Source organism: Pieris napi, chromosome 16, assembly GCF_905475465.1.
Source record: "Pieris napi chromosome 16, ilPieNapi1.2, whole genome shotgun sequence".
Taxonomy (NCBI): domain Eukaryota; kingdom Metazoa; phylum Arthropoda; class Insecta; order Lepidoptera; family Pieridae; genus Pieris; species Pieris napi.
Genome location: NC_062249.1, coordinates 271,989 through 294,132, shown reverse-complemented (window position 1 = coordinate 294,132; position 22,144 = coordinate 271,989). Strand labels below are relative to the sequence as shown.

At 41.7% G+C, this 22,144-nt stretch overlaps 2 protein-coding genes and 1 long non-coding RNA gene across 3 annotated transcripts in view; 1 reads left to right on the top strand and 2 right to left on the bottom strand.

Annotated features, from left to right (window-relative positions):
- Positions 1-161: 161 nt before the first annotated feature.
- On the bottom strand, positions 162-10,545 carry LOC125057178 (alanine aminotransferase 1). The gene is made up of 12 exons (XM_047660694.1): positions 10,352-10,545; positions 9,775-10,018; positions 7,902-7,991; positions 7,698-7,792; positions 4,073-4,263; positions 3,172-3,374; positions 2,817-2,945; positions 2,682-2,747; positions 2,447-2,587; positions 2,087-2,230; positions 1,842-1,956; positions 162-1,070 (listed from the first exon to the last, which is right to left on the bottom strand). Exons 2-12 carry the CDS (start codon positions 10,015-10,017, stop codon positions 922-924), a joined length of 1,566 nt encoding a protein of 521 aa, XP_047516650.1. The 5' UTR covers position 10,018; positions 10,352-10,545; the 3' UTR covers positions 162-921.
- On the top strand, positions 7,047-9,914 carry LOC125057179. The gene is made up of 2 exons (XR_007118177.1): positions 7,047-7,153; positions 8,571-9,914. It is a non-coding gene; the product is annotated as an uncharacterized LOC125057179 (long non-coding RNA).
- Positions 10,546-11,593: 1,048 nt separating the features above from the next.
- The window catches only part of LOC125057232 (low-density lipoprotein receptor-related protein 2), a 92,112-nt gene continuing 81,561 nt past the window's right edge, over positions 11,594-22,144 (bottom strand). Inside the window, exons 19-27 of the mRNA XM_047660795.1 lie at positions 16,198-22,137; positions 15,948-16,106; positions 15,642-15,868; positions 15,280-15,475; positions 13,723-14,564; positions 13,477-13,638; positions 13,153-13,402; positions 12,824-13,041; positions 11,594-12,709 (exon numbers count right to left, since the gene is read on the bottom strand). Coding sequence (XP_047516751.1) covers positions 12,537-12,709; positions 12,824-13,041; positions 13,153-13,402; positions 13,477-13,638; positions 13,723-14,564; positions 15,280-15,475; positions 15,642-15,868; positions 15,948-16,106; positions 16,198-22,137 — 8,167 coding nt within the window. The 3' untranslated portion in view covers positions 11,594-12,536. The remainder of the gene's footprint in view (positions 12,710-12,823; positions 13,042-13,152; positions 13,403-13,476; positions 13,639-13,722; positions 14,565-15,279; positions 15,476-15,641; positions 15,869-15,947; positions 16,107-16,197; positions 22,138-22,144) is intronic.

The following is a 22,144-nucleotide window of genomic DNA, read 5'->3' as shown; positions in this document are numbered from 1 at the left end:
AAGAGATTCCAATTGTTCCCAAGAAGGCGTTCGACTGGCACCCGCAAGGAAAGCGGAATAGCCGAATGGCCGTCCCAATACAATTACATGTGAGCCTTATGAGCCCCATCTAGAGGTTATAGGACATTAAGTGATGTCAGCCAGTCAAATAAAACACACCCTTGTAATATATATTTATTAAAAGTATAACAATCTCATCGGTAGTGCTGTAGCGGAATGTCACCTCTTCACGCGGGAAAACAACGATAAACCGCGGTGTACGAAAATGCACGTTTTTGGTTAAATTTTATTAAAGAATTAGGAACTTTCTACGACTATTAAATAAATAGACAAAGCTCTCATCTTAGTTTCAATGTCTCGCTACTCACTTTTAGATGTGTTCGTACGGATCACATTCTTCCATCTCAGAGCAAAAACCTTACACCTCTTTAAAAGCGCTTTGTTTATTTATTTAAATGTCTATTGATCCAGAGAAAATGGCAGACTCGATATCTTGTAATAGAAACCCCGATTGTACATTTCTAAACTTACTAAAAACACCAACTATCTAAAAGTGAAACGAGTGAATTACAAACAATAAAACATTAAAAGTAATAAATACTTGCAGATTGATTAAATATATTAATATCACCGTTTCGGTTATCACAAAATATGAGCGAACACAACTTAATTTAATATTATATCGACGAGCACTCCTTTAGCATAGGTTATATGTCGTAACATATATCTTATATGTTACGACATATATGTTTTAGTTTTGTACATCGATAACGGATGGCGTTTTGGGGAGTTCTCGAACTCGACCACGTTTGCCAGTTTATTTAGTAATAACATATCCAGATACAATAAGCAGCTCAAAATTACTATAAATAACACAATCGACTCATTTTTGTGTATTCGATTAAGACACGTCCTAGAAACCTACGAGTACTGTTTGGTGAACTTCTCGTGGAAGGATCTGAAGATGTCCAGCATCTCCTGGAGGAGAGCGGGCTGCGGGAGGATCGTGGTTCTGAAGTGGTAGGTGCCCGGTTTCTGGCCGAAGCCCGTTCCCGGCACTATGCAGATTCCTGGAGGACAGCGAACCGTAAATGTTATCAAACATTCCAATTTATATTTAAAATAAAAGTGCGGGCGGACGAAGTACACACATCAGAAGTGAAACTTCTTTGGCAAACTTATTTTTAACTCTTGTTTATATTTACACAAATCTGAAACTTTAGATTTCCGAGATTTAGAGGAAGGGAGAAAGGAAGATATGTTAGGAATTTAATTAATTTAGTTGTCATTCAAATATTATTTGTCGAAAATTAATACAATAAAAAGACGTGGCGTTTTAATTTACAATTCGTCATTGTGATTTCAATAAATTATTTTGCATAAAATATAAAATACGAAATTTTAATTTTAAAAATATAATTTCTCCATCTCAAATGTGAATCATTCTCTCTCTCCCCTTTCTTCAACAAAAACGCTGCACATTTTCGTGACGTTTTCGTAAAAAATTACTCTCATACGCCTAAAGAAGTTTCACTTCAAAACTTTATGGACCCAAAATCTCCAACCTCTGTTTTTGTATGTCCATATGCGAATAGTTTCGACTCGTTGTAAAATGTGTGCTAGAACTTAGTGATTCCCAGGTACTTGACAAGAACAACACAAAGAATTCAATTTAACGTGATCACCTGTATCACACCAGTGTCGGGGCCGTGCCACGACCGGAACAATATCTTTCGCATGGAATATACAATAAAGCCTATTCCAAAATTGTCCATGTTGTCTACGAAAGCGTGACGCGGGTGATCAGGATGATGATGAAGTGGTGAGCGAAGAGTACATACCGGTGTTCTCCAACAATTGGAAGGCGTAGAAGACGTCTGGGGCTTTGCCGACCTTCTTCGCCGCTTCGATGGCTTTGGGGGGCAGCGTAATTTGGGGGAAAGCGTACATGGCACCCTGGAATACAAATATCTATGAGAGCTCCGACAAAGGGAACAAAAAAATAGTGAAAAAGTCCATCTCCAAAAGTAAAACGACAAAAACGATTTAACCGATTACGAAATTTAAAAATGTATGCAAAGCCTACCTGTACGATATTACACTTGAAGCCTTCCATCTGGTTGAAGGTGTCCGCGATCATCTTGGCTCTCTTGTTCAGGGATTCCAAAACCTGAGTCTTCTCCTTGAGCCAGAGGTCGTACGAGGGCTCACCCGGAGCCGGAGGTTTAGCCTGAGAGGACATTCAAATATTCTTATCGGTAAAAGTTATTTAGAAAGCTTAAAGTGACTTAAAATTCCTGTAATAATGTAGGAAACGACAATTGTTTATAAATAAATAAATCCTTTATTTACCTTCAGATACATTACATACTGTAATAAATAAATTTGAAAGCATTGTACGGTATTGTTACTCATATTCTATCTTGTAAACCCGTAAAACACTAACCACGCAGTCGACGGCCGCCTGCCCCAAGGAACTGGGGCACAGCATGGCGGAAATGGCTTTATAGAGGTTGACCTGCACTTGCGGGTCGAGGTTCACCAGCTCCATCCATCCACCCCGGAGACCACACTCGCCCATGTAGCCCTGGAGCACATGAATCAAATGTCATGCTAGAAAACCGTTAACAATTGATACGCAATAGTCGAATCCCACGATTCACAAAAAGTCAAGTCCTCACCTTACTGACGGACATGAACGAAGCCAGCTCCATCTTGTTGTAAGGTTCCCCCATCTCCATCATCACCTGGAAAGGACAAGTTTCAATTATTGAATTATTTAAATAAGAATATTAACGGCCTCGGTCCTTACACACCTTCTTGAAAGAGAAGAACTCGCTGCCCTCGGCGTACACGTTGTGCTGGTAGACCTCGTCGGCGAAGATGAAAAGGTTGTGCGCGTGCGCGAACTTCAGTATCGCCTCGATGTTTTCTCGAGAAAGCACCTGCAACATTTCATTCAAATAAAACATGTATCGTGTAACTGTTTGTCTACCATCATTGTTAAAAATAGTTCGTTTTTATTGAATGATTGCAGTAATATTGCTTATTAAGATTTTCAAATACCTTTAAATAAACAATTAATAAAATATACGTTTAAATGAATCCTTATCGCATATAAACGATAAGTTCCAAATAATTTTTGAAAGAAATTTGGGCATAAGTACACACCTGACCGGTGGGATTTCCAGGGTTTATGACAACTATGGCCCGAACATTATTCTTCTCCTGTCCTCCGGCGAAGGACCGTTCCAGCTCCTCGGTGCTGAGGCCCCACTGGTGTTCTTCGTCCAGGTAGTACCCGACTAGTTCTAGTCCGTATTCGGCCAGAGACGCCGAGTACAGCGGGTATTGAGGGATGGGGATCATCACGGCTAAGAAAATATTTATCCATATACAATACGCTTTTTTAGGCCGACGCCCCACAGAATTGGCGGTATATTAGACTCGCCTCGCTCATTTGATTTTTATAAAAATATTCGCGCTTTATAAATCCTCCTCCCTGGCCCTGGCCAACTTAACTATATGTATTCAACGAGAAACTGTGGAAATGTATTGTCCTAAATATATATATTTTGACTTTTTTAAGTCGGTAATAATTTACTATTAATTTTTTTTTATTTGGTCATACCGGGAAAAATCTGGGGTAAATCATAAGCCGCGATTTGAAGACATTATGGCCACCCAGATCTCCCGACTTAACCCCAGCTGACTTTTTTTATGAGGTTATCTCAAAGCAAGAGTTTATGATACAGTTGAAGACTAAAATAACAACAGAAGTGAGAGCCATATGAGTGGACGTCCTGCGTCTCTGCAAATTCGCTAGTCCCCTTTGAAGCTTGCATTCACCGTGATGGAAGACATCTTGACTGTGTAATATTCCGAACATAAAATCCGCACTAATATATTATAATAATATTGCAATTATAATATTACAAATACAATTGTTTTTTTTTGTAAATATTTAAAGTTTAAAATCGGCGCTGGGGCATCTCACCTAAACAAACCAAATCTTACTTCCATCTCTATATCGAGCGGCAAAGATAAGTAAAGCTTGCCACTAATGGCTCACCTGAGCTCTTCCCATTGATGTTATTGACAAGGAGTTGAAGGCAATTCTTAATCCCATTAGAGGCACCGCCCACCAGCACCACGTTGTTCCAGTCTGAGGGAAACCCATCTCGTTTCTGGATGTACTCCGCCACGTGGCGACGGATCGATTCGATACCATAAGACATCGTGTACGCACCCACTGAATTACCCCTGGAATATATATAACATAGCCTGTACTTCTTGAAAGCATTAATTATGTATAATTCGTGAAAATATCAATTTCGCGGCAATTCATGCGTTTTTATTTCAATAGACACCAATCGTATCAAATAGTTATCTGTAAACGTATCATTTGGCAGTCCATCGCTTACCACGATTGCCAAAAACACTCGAAATGTCAAGTTATTTAGATAATTTCATAACAAAGAAATATTTAAAAGTAGATTCCTCGCGTATACCAATGACAATATCACTTTTTCAATAGCAGTGATCAACTAACCATCTCAATAATGCTTGGGCAAATAGCAGATGTATCACGACATATTGAACTGTGATTGACTTAAGTTTTATAAATTTAATATAACTTCTTGGCCCTAAAGTCTAAACGACTCAACAGAATATTATTTCCAAAATTATACATAGTGAAAATACACTTTGATATATCATGAAAACTCATTTAATCAAATTAACAGTCACCACTGTTTTATGCTAAGTAAAACAATACCGCGTATTCAGATGCAACAACTACCATCTATTGATCGGCATGATAATCAACTAATTGATTAAACATATGACAGTGAACAACAGTGAACTATATTAAATGAGCAATCAGCAAATTGATCTGCTAACGTAAAACGGAGACATTTTATTGCATATAGAGGTCGATATTTTATAATTATTATAACAATAGAAAAAAAATTGCTTTATTCGTTCAGCTTAAACACATTTGGTTTTCTTTCGCAAGGTTACGTTACTAAATAATTTCGTAATATTTATCAAAATAATTTCCGGTTCAAACTAGTTCTTGCTTACGTCATATGTTTCATAATAATATGTATTTAGAATTTTACTCCAGTTACGATTCGACCTATAAGTGACCCCTAGAATGATTGCACCACGTCCATGTCTTAGTCAACACATATAGTAGATGCAGTTATATCCTATTGGTGGAATATTCCAAAACCTTAAAATATCGACTCGACTATTCCAAGCATTCGAATCCGTCGTAATAGTTCTGTATGAAGATTGCGAACTATATATCTATTGTGTTGTGTTACAGAGGTCACAGACTAATCAACTCGTTTCCTGCTGCATAACGGTTTTAAAGTTTTATTACAATTAGAGCGACATTTTTAAATAGGTGAAACTGAGGCGTATTTTTAAGACTTGTTTCAAGTCAAAATCTCGATTTGAGTACGTTCAAAAATTGTAAGACAAAATCGTTGATGATATAGATTTCGGCCAGATATTTCAACTAGAAAAACAGAATTTTGGCTAAAACGGTTGTGTACAACCAAAATATTGACTAGGTAGACGAATTGGTGCATATCAATCAGCTATAAATAAATCTTAACTGTTCCTAATATTTTGCGAGGCCCTCGCAGACGACGATTGCTTAAAAGCACTCGATTCGTCGAGTTATATTAATAATTCGCCTTTACATCCGCTAAAGGCATTTAAAAGTGCAGTACCCGTGTAAGAGCAGACCAATATAATGTTCATAAGCAAAAATTATCAGCTGTGTTAGACTAAACGCGCAACTTAACTTTGGTTTCGTGCGGTGGAATCGCTCTGACCATTAGATTTTTGTTTCTATGTACAAACACTTTCGTACGGTGAAGGAGAGCATCGAAAACTGGTATTAACTTTAATATTATTATTATTTTCTACTAAGTATTATTATTTTTTTACATTTTTCTTTGCTACTGAGGCGCAAACTAGCTGCTGTGGTCTCTGGCAGAATGACCAGCGCTGTGGAACTTTCTGCTCCTCAGCATAATGCTGAGCCAGGGCCAATGACAACCACAGTACACACACATTGCACACTTGAAGCGAACCGAATGGCAAAAAGGAATTTTTAATTTTTATTGTTATTGATATGTCTTATTTTATTTTTTCTTCGAGTATTGTTATTTTGTGTATTTTTATGTCTATTAAACACAAAATTCGTCGTCATGTGTCAGGCACCGAAGTCTGATCATAGGTTTTATTATAAAGTTAGTAATGCTGATAATTTTGTTTTTCTATTTATTGACTATAGGCAAGTTATTGTATAGCATATTGATAAACAGTTTATTTGATCGTGTGACCTCTTTGAACTTATTACTAAAAGAAGTATTGTGTTTGTTTAAAAAACCTTATTGATCTGATTAATGACTTGATTATAATAATTAATAAATACATTAACGAAACGTATAAGTAACAAAGTTTACTCTAATCGCTATAAAAATAAGAAGTTATGAAAAACCTCTTGTAAACCCATCAAAAAGCGTTGTATTGTGAGATGACCTTCGTCGCGGCCACACTAATCGCAGATTGAATTACCTTCTAGTAATTAAATCTTTAAACCAACATTGTTTCTTATCAATAACTGTGGACACCACCACACCTATTTACCTTCACCTATTTACAGCTTTTAAAAACATTGCTTATTTGATATGAATGCTATTTTTATTGTTTAATTTGAACATTCGAGTGCTTTACAGTCGTTGACCATCGAGTCCCTAAATATCACTTCCCGTTTATATCAGTAAACAAGTTGTTAACACTGTAATTGCGAAAACCAAAGGCATTACCAATTACGTGTTAAATTACGACAATTAATAAACGTAAAATAATTAACATTAACCGCATCTCAAAACAATATTAAATAATCTACACTATTGTTTTCTGGAGTAGGAACCAATTACCATTTAATTGGTGATATTTTATATAAAATGATAATAATATTATAGTTATGCTCATGTACATAACTATAATATTATTGCCATTGTATTATTGTAGCGTCATTTAGCCGCACGAATGGTGCATGTCCCTATGGAAATTGAAGCAAGGCGAACAATCAATACAACGAACTAGAAAAAGAGCCTTGAGAAACAAGGTAAATAACCTATTGATTTTTGGGAGTAGTTGATGTGTATTGCATATATTGCTTTCAAACAGAATAAGAGGTCAGACCTTTCTTCTATACTGTAAAGTTAAAGAATTATATTTGGTTTACCGAAAAATTATTCTTTTTTGAGAGCTTTCATTAGATGCACTGCGGTAATAGTGAAGTCATGAAAAAGACATGTGTGTCGAATGTACTCCTATTAGCCCCCGAATTAACGCGGATGGGGTTTATGTCACTGATTTAAAGCAAAAGAATTATAAAACTTAGTTCACATATAACTGTGTTAGTTTTTCTTCTGCGACAATTTTTTCAAGGTCGCATTATAGATTTACTTTGCTTCTCGCGTTTACACTATTTGACTTGGCATTAAACCAACAATGAAAAATCATTTCTTACTCACATTATTTCATGATCTTGAGAATAAAAGCCGGGTTAACATGTTTTATTTTGCCACCATTAGTGACCGTAGCTCACTAATTCGTCATAGGGTGTAACTCAAATATTGTCAATCAAAGCCTAAAGTTAAGTTTACCCGCAAGATTTGAGGATATCCCTGGCACGCTGCTTTACGTCATCCGGGAAGTTACCCTTCTCTATTATCTCTGGGTTCGCCACACATGATAGCACCTACGAAATAATAAGTATGTATTAACATTCCAGTATTGCTCTAGCGTTATTAACTCTTGAACAACTACACTGTTGCACTACACACACAATGAGCACTTCAAAATATTACCTGTCTAATAAATGTGATCGGTTGCTGTCCCATCGCATGCGCATCTCCGATATTTGCCTTTATCACTCTTTTGAATGGTTTGTCGGCACCCTACGGATAGATCAATTATAAAACAATTTACAGCAGAGTTTTAAACTAATTTAATTGTTATTTAAAGATTCAGTTTCATTTAAATAAGACTTACGATGCGACATAGTGTAGGTGATGCTTATAAATAATTGTATATACTATGTGTAATGTATTCCAGTGCATATGTGTTTTGTAAATGAGGCTGAGGACGATCTAATTTTAGTTTATAATGTTCATAGTTAAATATTAGCATATTAGTGCTAATTTCAAGGTCACATTCGTCACTCAACGCAACTAAACGTTCAACACGTAACTGTCGCTTATCAGACATCCATTACAATAACTGATAGCAGATGTTATCATGTTAAGAAATTAATTTAATAATGATTTTATAGAGATTATATAAATTTCCACAGCTTGATTTACTCAATGTGTAAATGTGTGTGTGCCAGAGGTACTGGCGTTTTTACATATAAGATGTTTCAACAACAAATACATCTGCCCCCGAACCCATGGCGCATTTATATTAAGCCCATTGTATTTGATTAATGTTGCTTTGTGTCAACAATAATAATTCAATAACATTAATGACATTTACAGGTACAGAAGACTTACTGTGGTAATAAGTTTAATCTATTTTATCTTGTAATTTTTATAACTGTTAACTGATTATAAAACCTAATAAAACACGATAAAATACCATACATGTAGAATACCTACTTACAATGGTAGTAAGGTAAATAAAATGTTTATATAAGTTTAACAAACACCATTTTGCAGCAATCATTCAATTGACACAAACACTTATCATGTGATCTATGAAAAAGTGAATGACAAGAAATTTTATTTGATAATGTAGCAGTTTCATTATTAGTATTAATAAAAAAACTATCACTGTTATTGCACTGCATTAAATAAAGTTCTCTTTTGTATATTTCCATCAAATTGTATTTACCCTATCATGAAAAGAGATAGATCAATGATTTAAAAAAAAAAAATAAAGATTAGGAGTAATTTAGTATCTATGAAAAATGGGGTAAATCTACAAACTATAAATAAAATACCAAGCTGTACAATGAATGTATAAACAATATTTGTGTGATGTTCATAACTATAAGTGATGAATTAGTAAAATAGTTTTCTTTAGGAATAACCTTGAATACAATAGTTACAATTTTGACATTACATTAACGTAACAAGTTTATGTTATATACACTTATGTTGGACATTTTTATTATACACAGTACTAGGTGTAATATTCAAGTGTTGTATAACTTAGGAAATAGGACATGATTCATTTGGGTACAATATAAGTGACATTAAGACAGGAAATATATAGTGATGAATGGTGAATAGGCAAAGCTTGCAATGTTTGCCAACATTTACTTCAAATAAACCACTTATTTATAGCATTGCAGTACATTCTGCCTAAAATGTTTCTTTCAACAGGTAAAATTAACTAGTTATTATTATGATATAAGACTAAATCATTCAATTATGATTATGTATAAATTTTAAAAATGTATATCAGACTAGGATTGTTTTAAAGAAAAACAAGTGTTTTAATAACTGTTGCCAGTTGTAAGGTGTAGGTGTAAGGTTATTTACATATGTAAATATTAATAAGTCACATTAAGTACAATAAATTGTTGTTTATCTACCACAATTATTTATGAAAAACTTCTTGATAAAAGCTGTTATCTAGTGTTAAGCTTAATTAATCTGTGTTAGAAACTATATTTGTATTTATATTTAACTTTATTTGCTTTTAAATTTTATTAAAGGAAATATTTTCAATATGTACCTTTTGCAATTCCTTTTCGATTTCGCCGGCACGGGTTACTAGGGGTCCTCGAACCGCGTATTCTAACTTTACAATGTTAGGGTTTATGTTATCCATAGTGATTGCCTTTGAAGCCATGGTTCTAGTATTTGGGTATGTATTGCGAGAAAGTAGAATTGATAAATCTACCGATTGAGATCGTAATCCTTTGCTTGATAATCTGCAACTGGCAACCGCGCGACCTATCATCTTTGCTGATGACATACTGTAATCAATGACACTCCTCTTAATACGTCACTATCACTAAAACTTCAATGAAAGTCACAAAATTGCCGCATAAAACCGTATACAATTTAAACACTTGTATATAAGCACAATTCAGTTTAGATAACAGAAAATTAGATAAAACGAAATATTATTTAAACGTTTGGAACCGGCCGCGATACTAGACTAGACCCAAGTTAAAATCGATATTTCGTTCAACAATCAGAATTGTTTGTAAAGCAACTTCTTTGTATAGATATCACTTGTGGAATAAGATAAATATCTTTATTACGTAGTGAAGAAAATATGGATTTGACCTTACAATATAGGTTACCTGATAGTTTATGTAATCCAAGAACAGACAGCTTACTATGAAATTCTCATTAAATACCTAGTGGTTTACGGTGTTCTAGAAATTTGTATGAAGATCGAGCGGCTGCACTAATTATAAAAATCTTAAAAGTCTTACATATTATTATTAATTAGTTATGTATTTAAGTTTATTATATAGAATTTAATAATTCTATTGATATTTGTTGACATTATGACATTGTCAAATTATGACAGTAACATTTTGCTGCGGTTTGGTAATAAAAGATCTTATAAGAGTCAGATTTATAAAAGCTGTCAAGGCAACTTAGAAAATTATTTATCGTATAGGTATTTTATTTAGACAATTTTTTTATGTTTTAAAGGAATGTTATCTTTATAAAGGTCGATTCACACATATCAGTGAGCCCACAGTTCCGGCACAGTACCGCATCAGTGATAATTATTCTTTCAAACATTCTCTATGGATGTATTCACACTTGTCAGTGTCAGTGTCGTCTCAGTACCGTCAGTGTCAGTGCCGGCACCGGCCATCACGGACGTGATCGGCGACAACGATATTTTATCACGGATCACTGACGCCGCTGCATCGAAATAAAAAATATTATGCATTTTAAAATATTCAAAATACTTTCTTTCGTCTTTAATTAATTCTTTGTATAATGTCACGAATTCTCCTTCTGATTCTCTTAACTTCCATGCTTCATGTACCCATTTTCTTTTTTTTTCCTCGATTCTCTTCTTCTTCTTCGTCTAAAGCAATGGCTATCATAGCTAATTCTGTGTTATTGAAGAGTGCCATCAAAACAATCGACGTCAACGCTAGTCTGAAGGGAACGTCGTGCACGACGACCCGCAGAGATCTGTACTGATATGTGTGAATTGAAGCACTGACGCACCACTGTAGCACGGATACGGAACTGTAACGGTACTGTGCCGGAACTGTGGGTTCACTGATATGTGTGAATCGACCTTAATATTTAAAAATTTTGTTGTATTCCCCTGCCATCTATACTTAAAGGGTGCTAGCGTGATAAACTACGAAAAAGTATTGACATAATTAGTTTACTTGAATATAGATGGAACTGATAAAATTGTTAAGGCACACGGCAGATTCTAGGAAGTGCAAAATATATGAAGTATTATTATTCCTAAATTTTCTTAGGCAAATTCTGTAACGTGATTGTAATCGAGTGTTTATTTAACGTATTCTATATTAAATATATGGAAAGAAAAAAAACAGTAGTAAATTAATTGTCTTTTATTTCATTTTTACATTCGACTAAAGTCAATAAACTAAACTAAAATCTATATCGTAATAATCCCAATACAAAAATATTTCATCTTCTTATGTATATTGACAGGTTTGTAACATTTACATTCGATAACTTTACAGAAGCGTTCCGCGAACGCTCCCGACGCAGGATTGTGATGATTCAATTAAAATATTAATTCCTTAATACGTATTCGCACTCGTTTAAACAGAATAAAGAGCACATATATAATTTCCCATTAAAACGTACATCACAACGCTGCATATTTACAATTCATTCTTTATAAAAATCGACATTTAACATAACAACAACAGAATACGTCACACGTCTTATGGCAACCCTCGACGATCCCACGAATCTTCACGTTCCATAGACATTAATAAAACACAACATATACTTTACATAGTCTTACAACGAAATAAATAAATTCTATCCTAATAGTTACGTCTTATTGTCCAACGAGAGAGGCCTCTCCGAGAGAGAGAGGTCGCTCCGTGATATGATTGCTTTCGGAGATGACGCGTAAGTACGGCCTCAGGAAGGAGAACGACGGAAAGGGAGATAGAAACAGTTTATAAAATATATAGAAAGAGACAACAAAGGTATAGATAAGATTTACTCTGTATAGCCGACGGAACTTACGTCCTAAGCTGCACTTCTGCAGAGCCGCAGAGGTCGGACGGGGCCACTCGAAACTTAAACCTAATAAATTCATAGCGGAGTGGAGCCGGACGACTCCCGTGCGGCTTCGAAATCGAGGTCGATAGACCGTATCAGTTAGGAGAGGACGACGTGTGCGCGGCGGCGGGGCCTCCACGTCGTCAGCTTAATGACGAGAGCGCGCGCTGCGCTGGGCCCGGGCGGGGCCACCGGGCGGGGCGGGCCTCGGGCGGGCGCCACCCGCGCCGGCCGCCGCTAGCACTCGCGGTCCTCGCGCACCAGCTGCTGCGTGTCCACGCCGGTGTCGGCCGCGGGGTCCAGGGCGCGGGGCCTCTTGCCGGGGACGCCGCGGGTCTCGGTCGACGAGGGCGAGATCACCGCCGATACCACTTTTTCTTTCAGCTCCTCGGGTACTTCGTATATTCCGGCTGAGGAATAAAATCTTTATTCCGGGCGGTGTCGTTTATTAAAAAAAAGAATTGTCCAATCACCATAAACTTTCGGCTAGATGTTGAAATATGTCTTTTTACTGCAAAACTTACGCAACGGTTCCGGTTCGGGCAGAGCCGATCTCGTGACGGCGTCGTACATAGGGTTCGTGAAGTCTCTGCCCTTGCGGGGCTCCAAAGAATAGTCAACGTGGGAAGCGGCGGGGCCCGCGGGTCCCGGAGTGGCCACGCCGCCTAACTCCACATTGGAACCTGGTCTGAACGACACGCTTTGAGACGAAGCCAAACTGCTGAGTCCGCTGACTTTGCCACTGAAACATCAAGTAGAGATTGGATAAATTGTAGAGCGAGCTGTTTTCTTAACCATCCCAAACGGGAGCTTTAATATTCGGTCCAAAGTAGTCTCGTTACAATTCACTCACAAGGGCCTCTTCCTCACGACGAACCAAGCGGCGGCTCCGGCGAGAGCCAATAGGATCACCAGCAGCAGCGGCACGAGTAAGGCGGCTCCCGCCCTGGAGTTGCCGCCCGACGCTCCGTCTCCGCGGGCGCAGCGGGGTCCCTCGAGGCCGGTGGGGCAAGCGCACGAGACCGCGCCGTCCTCGCCCTCGATGCAAGTGCCGCCGTTCTCGCACGGGCACGCCAGAGGCAGAGCGCGGGGAGGCTCCACGGCTGGAATTAGCGTTTACGACGGTTAGACGAGGTCTATCGGCACCGAGAGCGGAGCGAGCGTGTCGGGTCCTTACCGGCGTCGCAAGGCTGGTCTCCGGTGGCCCGTTTGGGCGCATACTGCTGGTCGGGGCAGGCGCAGCGGTGTCCCGCGGGCACGGCCAGGCACAGGTGCGAGCACGGCGATCGCCCACAGGCCGACCGAGCCGATGACGTGTTGTAGCGGGAGGGGTGGTACACTGCGTTCGAGAGTGTGAGCGGTTAGAAGAGGGTTACACGGTATATCATGCGAGGGAGCGACAAAGATGGGGATTTTCACTCACCTTTGACGGCGGCCGGGTTGGCGAGGTCCTTGGATATGACGAACGGCACTCCCCTTCCGAACTTGTCTTGTCTCACCAGTTCTCCCGTGTCGCGGGTGACCCAGTATAGCGACGATTCGAAGACGTCCAAGGACACGGGGTGCTTCAGCAGCTCGCCCTGGAGCACCGTTCGCCGGTTGGAGCCGTCCGGTCTCATGGACTCGATCGTGTTGAGCTTGGTGTCCGCCCAGTAGATGGTGTGCTCCATGGCGTAGTCGATCGCCAGCCCCGTCGGGTGTCTGACGTTCTCCGTCACGATGGGGCGGCGCTTGGAGCCGTCCATCCACGCGGTCTCTATCTTGGGAGCGGATCCGGCGTCCGCCCAGTACATCTTACCCATCTGCGGGTCGAGGGCCAGCGACGTGGGCGCTTCGATTCCGGCCGAGACGAGCGCGCGTCTGTACCGTCCGTCGTTGCGGGCGACCATCACTCGGCCCTTCGGCTTGGAGCCGGTCCGATCGGCCTCCGTCCAGTAGAGATTTCCTCCGACGTAGTCGACGGCGATTCCGGTCGGTTTGGCGTTCGCCTTGCTCTTTAAGTCTTGCGCGAACCCGCTCTTGACCTGCCCGTCGAGAGCGTTGACCATGTACGATCGTTTGATCGACTTGTCGTAGCTGTCCACCCAGAATACCATTTCCTGTTTCGGATCGTAGTCGATCGCCTCGATTCTCTTTTCGGAGGCGATGACGTCGAACTCCTCGTTCTTATCCTGGACGAAGGCGCGTATTTCGGGACCGTTGGCGAACATCAGAATGATTTCACCCTCTGTCGCTTTGCACACCCCAGAGAAATTATCAGCCAATCTGTAAATCATTTTCAATTGAGTTAAGGCTGATTTTGCGACTCACGCTCTATAGAAAAAAAAATCATGTGTCCAATTCACACGTGGTAGAAGTGAAACCTTCAAAAACAAAGTTTTTATAATTAAAATATGTAAATGAGACTTTTTCTCTATCTAAATGTAGGATCTTTTCTTTAAAAAAAAATATATTTTAATGTTAAATTTTTATTTATAACTTTAATATCAATCTTTAATTTGGTAAAAACTAAAATAATAAAAGTTTGAAATAAATTCACAAGATCCAACGTGGGAGAAAATGAGATAGGAAGCATTATACAGTGTATAAACTTTTAATTAAGTGTAGTACGAAGTTTTCACTTCAAAAAGTTTCTATAACTAATGATTTGTAAATAAAATTGATAAATAATCTAATTTTATAATTAAACTACTTACTTGACTTACTTATTTAATTTTCATCAAATCTGTTTTTTTATTTCAGAAAATGTTCAAATACACACTAATTTAAAGTTTATTTATATATTATTATTTTATACACTGTATAACGCCTCCTATCTCACTCTCTCTCACGCCAAATCCTATTAATTTATGTGTCTGTCTCTTACTGTCGCTTTTTCTGTTCCGGTTTGAAATCACAACGATTCTAAAGAAGTTTCACTTCAATAAAGATAATGCGTCTCTATTGTGTACGTAAAAGTTGTTTGGACACAATCCAGTACCTAAATCCGTCTCGACAGGCGCAGGAGTAGCTCCCGGCGAGGTTGGTGCAGAGGTGGGCACAGTGGTGGTCACCTGTGGCACACTCGTCGACGTCCACGCAGCGCTTGGTGTCCGCGGGCGAGATGATCCATCCCGGGAAGCAGGTGCAGATGTACCCGCCGCCTGTCAAGTTGCTGCACAGGTGCTCGCAACCACCTGCGGATTGGGAACTTTGATTCGCTGATATTGTATTTGTGGACCGATGAAAAATCCGTCCTCCACCTTAGAGATTTCTCATCTTCGTGGCACAGACTGAAAATTTAGTGTTGTATTATGTCGCCGATCTAACTTAATATGGAATTAATTAAATAATCGAAATGACCTTTTTCCTGAACACTGCATCCGTGGGCAAAGTGGCACCCGCGTTCGTCGGAGCCATCTCCGCAGTTGTCGTTATGGTCACACAGAGCGGTGCGAGGCACGCAGCGGCGGTTGGCGCACTGGAACTGCGTCAGAGGGTCACACGGCCGCGTACGCGCAGCGCATAGCGTCATGTTGTTCTCGTCGGAGCCATCGCCACAGTTGTCTACGCCGTCGCAAACTTGGTACCTTTTACGATACATTATTTTAATAAACATATCATCAACTTATCAATCCAGCGAAAGAGAAAACAACAAACGCGTAATACCTTGGCACGCATCGATGGTTATCGCAATGGAAGCGTCTGAGGGTGTCGCAGTTAAAGTTAGTGCAAATGGAAGCGGCCTCGTCCGAGCCGTCGCCGCAGTCGTCTGTCCCGTCGCACAAGTCCGATTGCGCCACGCACAGGTTGTTACTGCACTGGAATCTGAATAGACGAATGAAATTAGCGTTATTTATATGTTATCGATCGTCTAAAGTAGGCGACGTCATTATCAAAATATCAACTATGCGCTCACCTGCTCTCGGGACAGTATCTGCCGCCAGGGAATCTCGGAGGACAGCCGATTTCATCGGACAGATCTCTACAATCTCTGTCGCCGTCGCAACGGAAATAGGCTGCAATGCAGTGACCCGATTTACACTGGAACGTGCCGTTCTTGCACTTGAAACCTCCGCAGTCCATCTCATCTGTGTTGTCTCCACAGTCATCTTCGTGGTCGCAGCGCCATCTGGACGATATGCATTTCCCATTTCCACATTTGAATTCGGACTCCGAGCACTCCCTATAGTTGTGTTGACAGACCGCCTCGGCTTCGTCGCTGCCGTCTCCGCAGTCATCGGTGAAATCACACAGCCATTGTTTAGGAATGCATCGTTTGTTTTCACAGGTGAAGTCCGTTTCGCTGTTACAGCTTGGACAGTTTTCGGGTAACTCGTCGGAGCCGTCCCTGCAATCGTCTTTACCGTCACAGAACAGCCATTTCGGTATACACCTGTAATTTGATTGTCCGGGACACCTTCTCCAGCCCGTGGTGCAGTTCTTTTGGCGACACATGTAAGCCGGCTCATCGGAATCATCGCCGCAGTCGTTGTCAAAGTCGCACATCCATAATTTCGGTATACAACGTCCGTTCTTGCAGGCAAACTCGGAGTCGGGCTTGCACGGCCTGTTGTGACACATTGCGGGATCTTCGTCGCTGTTGTCCTTGCAGTCAGTGTCGCCGTCGCACTTCCAGCTGTCCAATATACACCTCCCGCTAGTCTTGCACTTAAATTCAAGCTGAGGACATTCGTGGGCGCACTGAGCTTCGTCGCTGCCATCGCCACAGTCGTCTGTGCCGTCGCATATAGTCGCGGCCGGTGTGCAGTTAGTGTTCTTGCACTGGAACGAGCCGGCTCTGCAGTGTCTCACCGGGCAAGTGTCGGGCTCGTCGGAGCCGTCCATACAATCCTTCTCACCGTCACATTTCCAGAACCAAGGAATACACTTTTCATCGCGGCCGTTGCATCTGTGTTGGCCATCTGTACAATTAGCTATACACGTTTTCATGTCCCGCGCTAAATAGAACTGGTTCGGACAAGCGCATTTATATGTGGTAGCACCTTCTTCGCCATATTCCTCGATGTTCAAATAGCTCGAGGCGTGCGGCGGCGCAATCAGACATAGATGTGAACATCCTCCGTTGTTGTTACCGCAAGGGTTCGTGTAAGGCAGTTGTCGCAGAGGATGAACGACGTGAATATCGTACGGACGGTGAGTTGTGTTTCTTAGTAAAGTTAAGTTTTCGCCGGAATGCTTATTAGCTTTGCTGATAGCTTTCAAGTTCCAGTCGGTCCAATATATTTCATCATCAAAGAGACTCAGTGCAAACACGTGAGGTACTTTACTACCGGACAGGACGACGTGCCTATGTTTCCCTTCTAAGTCAGCCGATCCGATGTAGTCCAAGTGGGCATCGGCCCAATATATTCTGTCGGTGAAGTAATCGACTGTCAAGGCGTTCGGCCACGCAATATCGTTTTCCCAGTTTAGAATAGTGCTAAAGTTAGATCCGTCCATACCCAATTTACCTATATAAGCTTGCAAGTGCCACGACGTATAATAGAGGTAGCCAGTTCCGGGGTGAACTACGATGGCTCTCGGGTCGGCTATTCCTGTCTTGAGCGTTTTTCTTCTAGTCCCATCTAACTCGGCCACATCCAAATTCTTAGAATGTCTATCCAACCAATAGATTTTTCTGCCTATCCAATCTATTGCTATACCTTCCAGGCCGTGGGAATCGTGTCTGATCACTACCTCCTTGGTTGGGTTAGGATCGGAATAGTCCGATCTGTAAATGGTTTTGGCAGAAACATCAGCGAAGTACATCTTTTGCTCTTTTATATCGAAATCTATAGCTACTACGTTCATGAGGTCTTGATGCACCAAATTGTACAGGCTGGCGTCGGTAGACATGTTTCGGACGTAGTATTTGTTGGTGAATATGACCCATGCGGTAGTGTTGTCCTTTCGTTTGCACGTGTGCTCGTCGGCTTCTCTTTCATAGTACTGATCATTACATTTACAGTAATATGAACCAGGTGTGTTGGAACAATATTGCGAACAGACTCCGGGTGTCTCGAGACACTCGTCGATGTCCGCGCACGCCTTTCCGTCGGCCAATAGCTTATACCCGTGGTTACAATCACAGTAGTACCCCGTCAGAGTATCGATACATTTGTGTCCGCATTGGTTGATCTCTAGCTTGGCACATTCGTCGACGTTACAGTGCGCCGGCTCATCAGAATCATCCGTGCAGTCAGATACTTTGTTACAGACCAACTTGTTATCGATACATTGGTCGTTATTACATTTGAATTGTCCGTTTGGACACGTCTTGTTGTCCTTAACACAGTCTACTTCATCCGAATGATCGCCACAATCGTCTTCGCCGTCGCATCTAAAGTGATTTCTGATGCACTTGAAGTTCTGACAGCGGAATTCTTGATCTGTGCAAGTTTTGTATTTTGTGTTACATTGCTTTCCTTCATCGGAACCATCGCCGCAATCGTTGTCGTGGTCACAAACCCAACCGTAGTTGATGCACCTTCCGTTATTACATAGGAACTGATCCTCCGAACACGGAGTCGGTGTAGAACAATGGTGAATTGTAGAGTTTTCATCGGCGCCATCGATGCAGTCTGGATCACCATCGCAAAGCCATTTTTTGGGAATACACTGAGCTCTGTTCCAGAGCCTGTTCTCTTCACATGTGTACTCGGTTTCAGGATCACATTTCCTTTCGTTACATTGATGTCGTTGGTCTTCATCGCTATTATCTAAGCAGTCGTTATCTCCATCACAGATGTAAATTCTTGGAATGCAGTTTCCATTATCACATGTGAACAAATCTCCGAAGCACGTTCGTCCTTCTAAACGACAATATTCCGGCGGTTCGTCAGCTCCGTCTCCACAGTCGTCGTCTCCGTCACAGTACCAGGTGGCGGGAATACAGCGATGGTTCGGACAGCGGAAACTGTTTTGTGGGCACGTTCGCTGAGCGCAATGTAGAGGATCTTCATCCGAATTGTCTCCACAGTCATTGTCTCCGTCGCACAGCCAGTATGGTTCCACACAAATATTGGTCTTTTCACATTTAAGGTGATTAGGAGGACAAGTGGTGTTCCTCGGGCATCGTTCGTGAGTTTCATCCGAAGTAATATTATCTTTGCAGTCATTTATGCCGTTGCAGACCTGCGACATCGGAATACACCTCGAATTGAGACAAGTGAATTCTCCCGGTGCACACGGTGGATAAACGCAGCTTTCCTCGTCGGAACCGTCCTTGCAGTCGTTCTCGTGATCGCATTTCCAAGACTTGAATATGCAGCGGCCATTATTGCAGCGGAACTCGTTAGGCGAGCACGAGTGATAGGCGCAGTAGTTGTAGTCTTCGTCTGAGTTGTCTCCGCAGTCGTCGTCACCGTCGCAGGACCACATGCGACTGATGCATTTACCGTTCGCACAGAAGAATTTGCTAGGGTCACACGTTATATTCTTCGACACACACATTCGACCTTCATTGACCAGCTTAGTGTTATCGTCACATTTACATTCGACAGATTTATTGGGGGCAGGGTGACAGCTGTGCGCGCAACCGCCGTTATTAATTTCACAGAGATTCGTTTGACACTTCTGCCTGCTTTTACTGTATATGTGGATATCTCTCGGAGAGTCTTCGAGCCGCTTAACCATTTCGATCATATTGGCGCCCGTGTGCTTCTCTGCTCGATAAACACCGCGTAGCTGTAAGTCGGTCCAGTAAATATAGTTTCTAAACACTGTTATAGCGAATGGATAAATAGTTGCAGATATGAGAACTTCTCTATCGGAACCGTCTAATTTCGATCGCTCTATCTTTTCTCGCACGGCATCTGTCCAATATAACATATTTTCATCAAAATCGATGGTCAATCCACTGGGTTGTGACAAATCTTTATCGATGATGGCTTTCTTTAACGAACCGGCCATAGTAGTCCTGTATATCTTTCCGGACGTCCCGAAGCGGCCCCAATCAGTGTAATATAAAGTTCCATTGCACGGGTCGACGACAATGGCTCTGGGCCTCTCGACCCTCGCGATCATCACTAGTTCGGTGCCGTCTAAGTTCATGGCATAGATAGAGTTATTTGAACTGTCAGTCCAATAGATTTTTTCTTGTGTCCAATCGTAGGAGATACCTTCCGGATTTATATTTTTGTTGATGATATTTTTAATCGTCGAGGGGTCCGGATTATTCGCAGACATAGAGGCTATTCTCGCCCACGGTCGTATTTGCGTAAAGAATAATTTATTATCTGCATAATCAAACTCTACCCCGACTACGTTTGTGAGATTACCGATGGGTTTGAACGGTACGCCGGTAGACTTGGGATCTAAATTGATAGCGCGGATTTCAGTCCTCGTGGTGAAGACTACATATTCATCGACCACATCACACTTCTTGGGATTGCTGGCCGATATCTGTCCGGTGGCGCAGTCGCAGCGATGCGTGTATCCCATGTTGGCGTCGGGCGGGTAGCTGAAGCACAGTTGGTCACATCCTCCGTTGCCCAGTTTCCTACACGGATTGTTTTCGTCTGTGGGCTGACTGTTAATGTCAAATATTACTATGTCTCGCAGTTTAGGAAGATTAGTTCTCAACTTCTCGGGCATAGACATGTTTCCTGGCAGCTTCGAAGCTTTGTAGATCGTTTGTAAGTTCCTGTCGACCCAGTAGACGCTGCCGGTGTGAATCGCTATGCCCATCGGGTTCGGCAAGTTCGATCGAATCAACTGTCTGTTTCCCCCACTGTATGAAATTTTCTGAATTTGGTCCAGTTTCGAATCGACCCAGTACACGTCGTGCGTGAGCATATCGATGGTCAAATCTCTCGGATTGGATATCCCCGAAGTGATAAGAGTTTGCCAGTTGCTTCCGTCGAGGTACGACTTGCCGATACGCGGATACTGTCCGTAATCTATCCAGTACAGGAGCCTCTTTATAGGGTTGACGGCCAACTCGCGCGGGGCGTCCATGGTCCTCTTCACTATCACTTTTCGGTGTGATCCGTCGAGCCACGACATCTCCACGTAGTTCTCGTGCGGGAATACATTGGTGAAGTAAAGGTTACCGGCCACCCAGTCCACCGCCAAACCCCTGATTCCGTTACTGCCGATGCCGTCCTTGACGACGTGCTGCAATTCCGTACCGTTGGGACGAATACGAAATATTCCATTCCACGTGCCTCGATTGAACTCGACCCAGTAGATGTAGTTATCGGCGAAGTGGACGTCCACGTGCAGGATGTGGTGTCCGAGGCCGGTGACGGGCACCATGGCCTCGGCGCTGCCCTCGAGGCTGTAGCCGCGGATGATGTCCAGCTGTGAGACCACCGCGAACGTCTTGTAGGGCACGCAGTTCACTTCGTTCTCCTTCCTGTAGCCGACGGAGCAGGCGCAGACGCGAGAGCCGCCCTCGCTCGGGATGCATATCTGCTCGCATCCTCCGTTGCTCTGGAGACACGGATGGTGAATAGTTTTCCTCTTTTGGAATATTGTCAGCGATTTGAGGTCGCTCTCGTTGTCCAGGATGACCTTGACGTTGTCGCCGTTGGGGAGGTCGGCTTTGAAAATCTTTTCATAACGCTGATCTAGAACGTAGAGCCTCGAGTCCAAGACGGCGATGACTTTGGGATACGCGATGGCCTGCGCCTCCGTGAGAATAGTCTTTCTGTCGTTTCCTTCCGTGTTGACGCTGTTGATGCTGGCCGGGAACTGGGTGCTGAAGTAGATAAGTTTCTTCTCGATATCGACGGTGACCGCCGCCGGTCTCTCTATGGCGTCCACTAATATAACCGGGTACGTTCCGTCCATATTTACTTTCCCGATCTTCGCTGGTACTCCGTAACCTCCTTCGTCGGCCCAGTAAATCTTACTGAAAA

What these genes read in the sequence shown, in the direction of transcription:
- LOC125057178 (XM_047660694.1), bottom strand. Translation starts at nt 10,017, where the DNA reads ATGTCATCAGCAAAGATGATAGGTCGCGCGGTTGCCAGTTGCAGATTA. An exon ending in TCGAAAAGGAATTGCAAAAG is followed by an intron (nt 7,992 to 9,774) that starts GTACATATTGAA and finishes ATCTATCCGTAG; the next exon opens with GGTGCCGACAAACCATTCAA. An exon ending in AGTTCTTCTCTTTCAAGAAG is followed by an intron (nt 2,748 to 2,816) that starts GTGTGTAAGGAC and finishes TGTCCTTTCCAG; the next exon opens with GTGATGATGGAGATGGGGGA.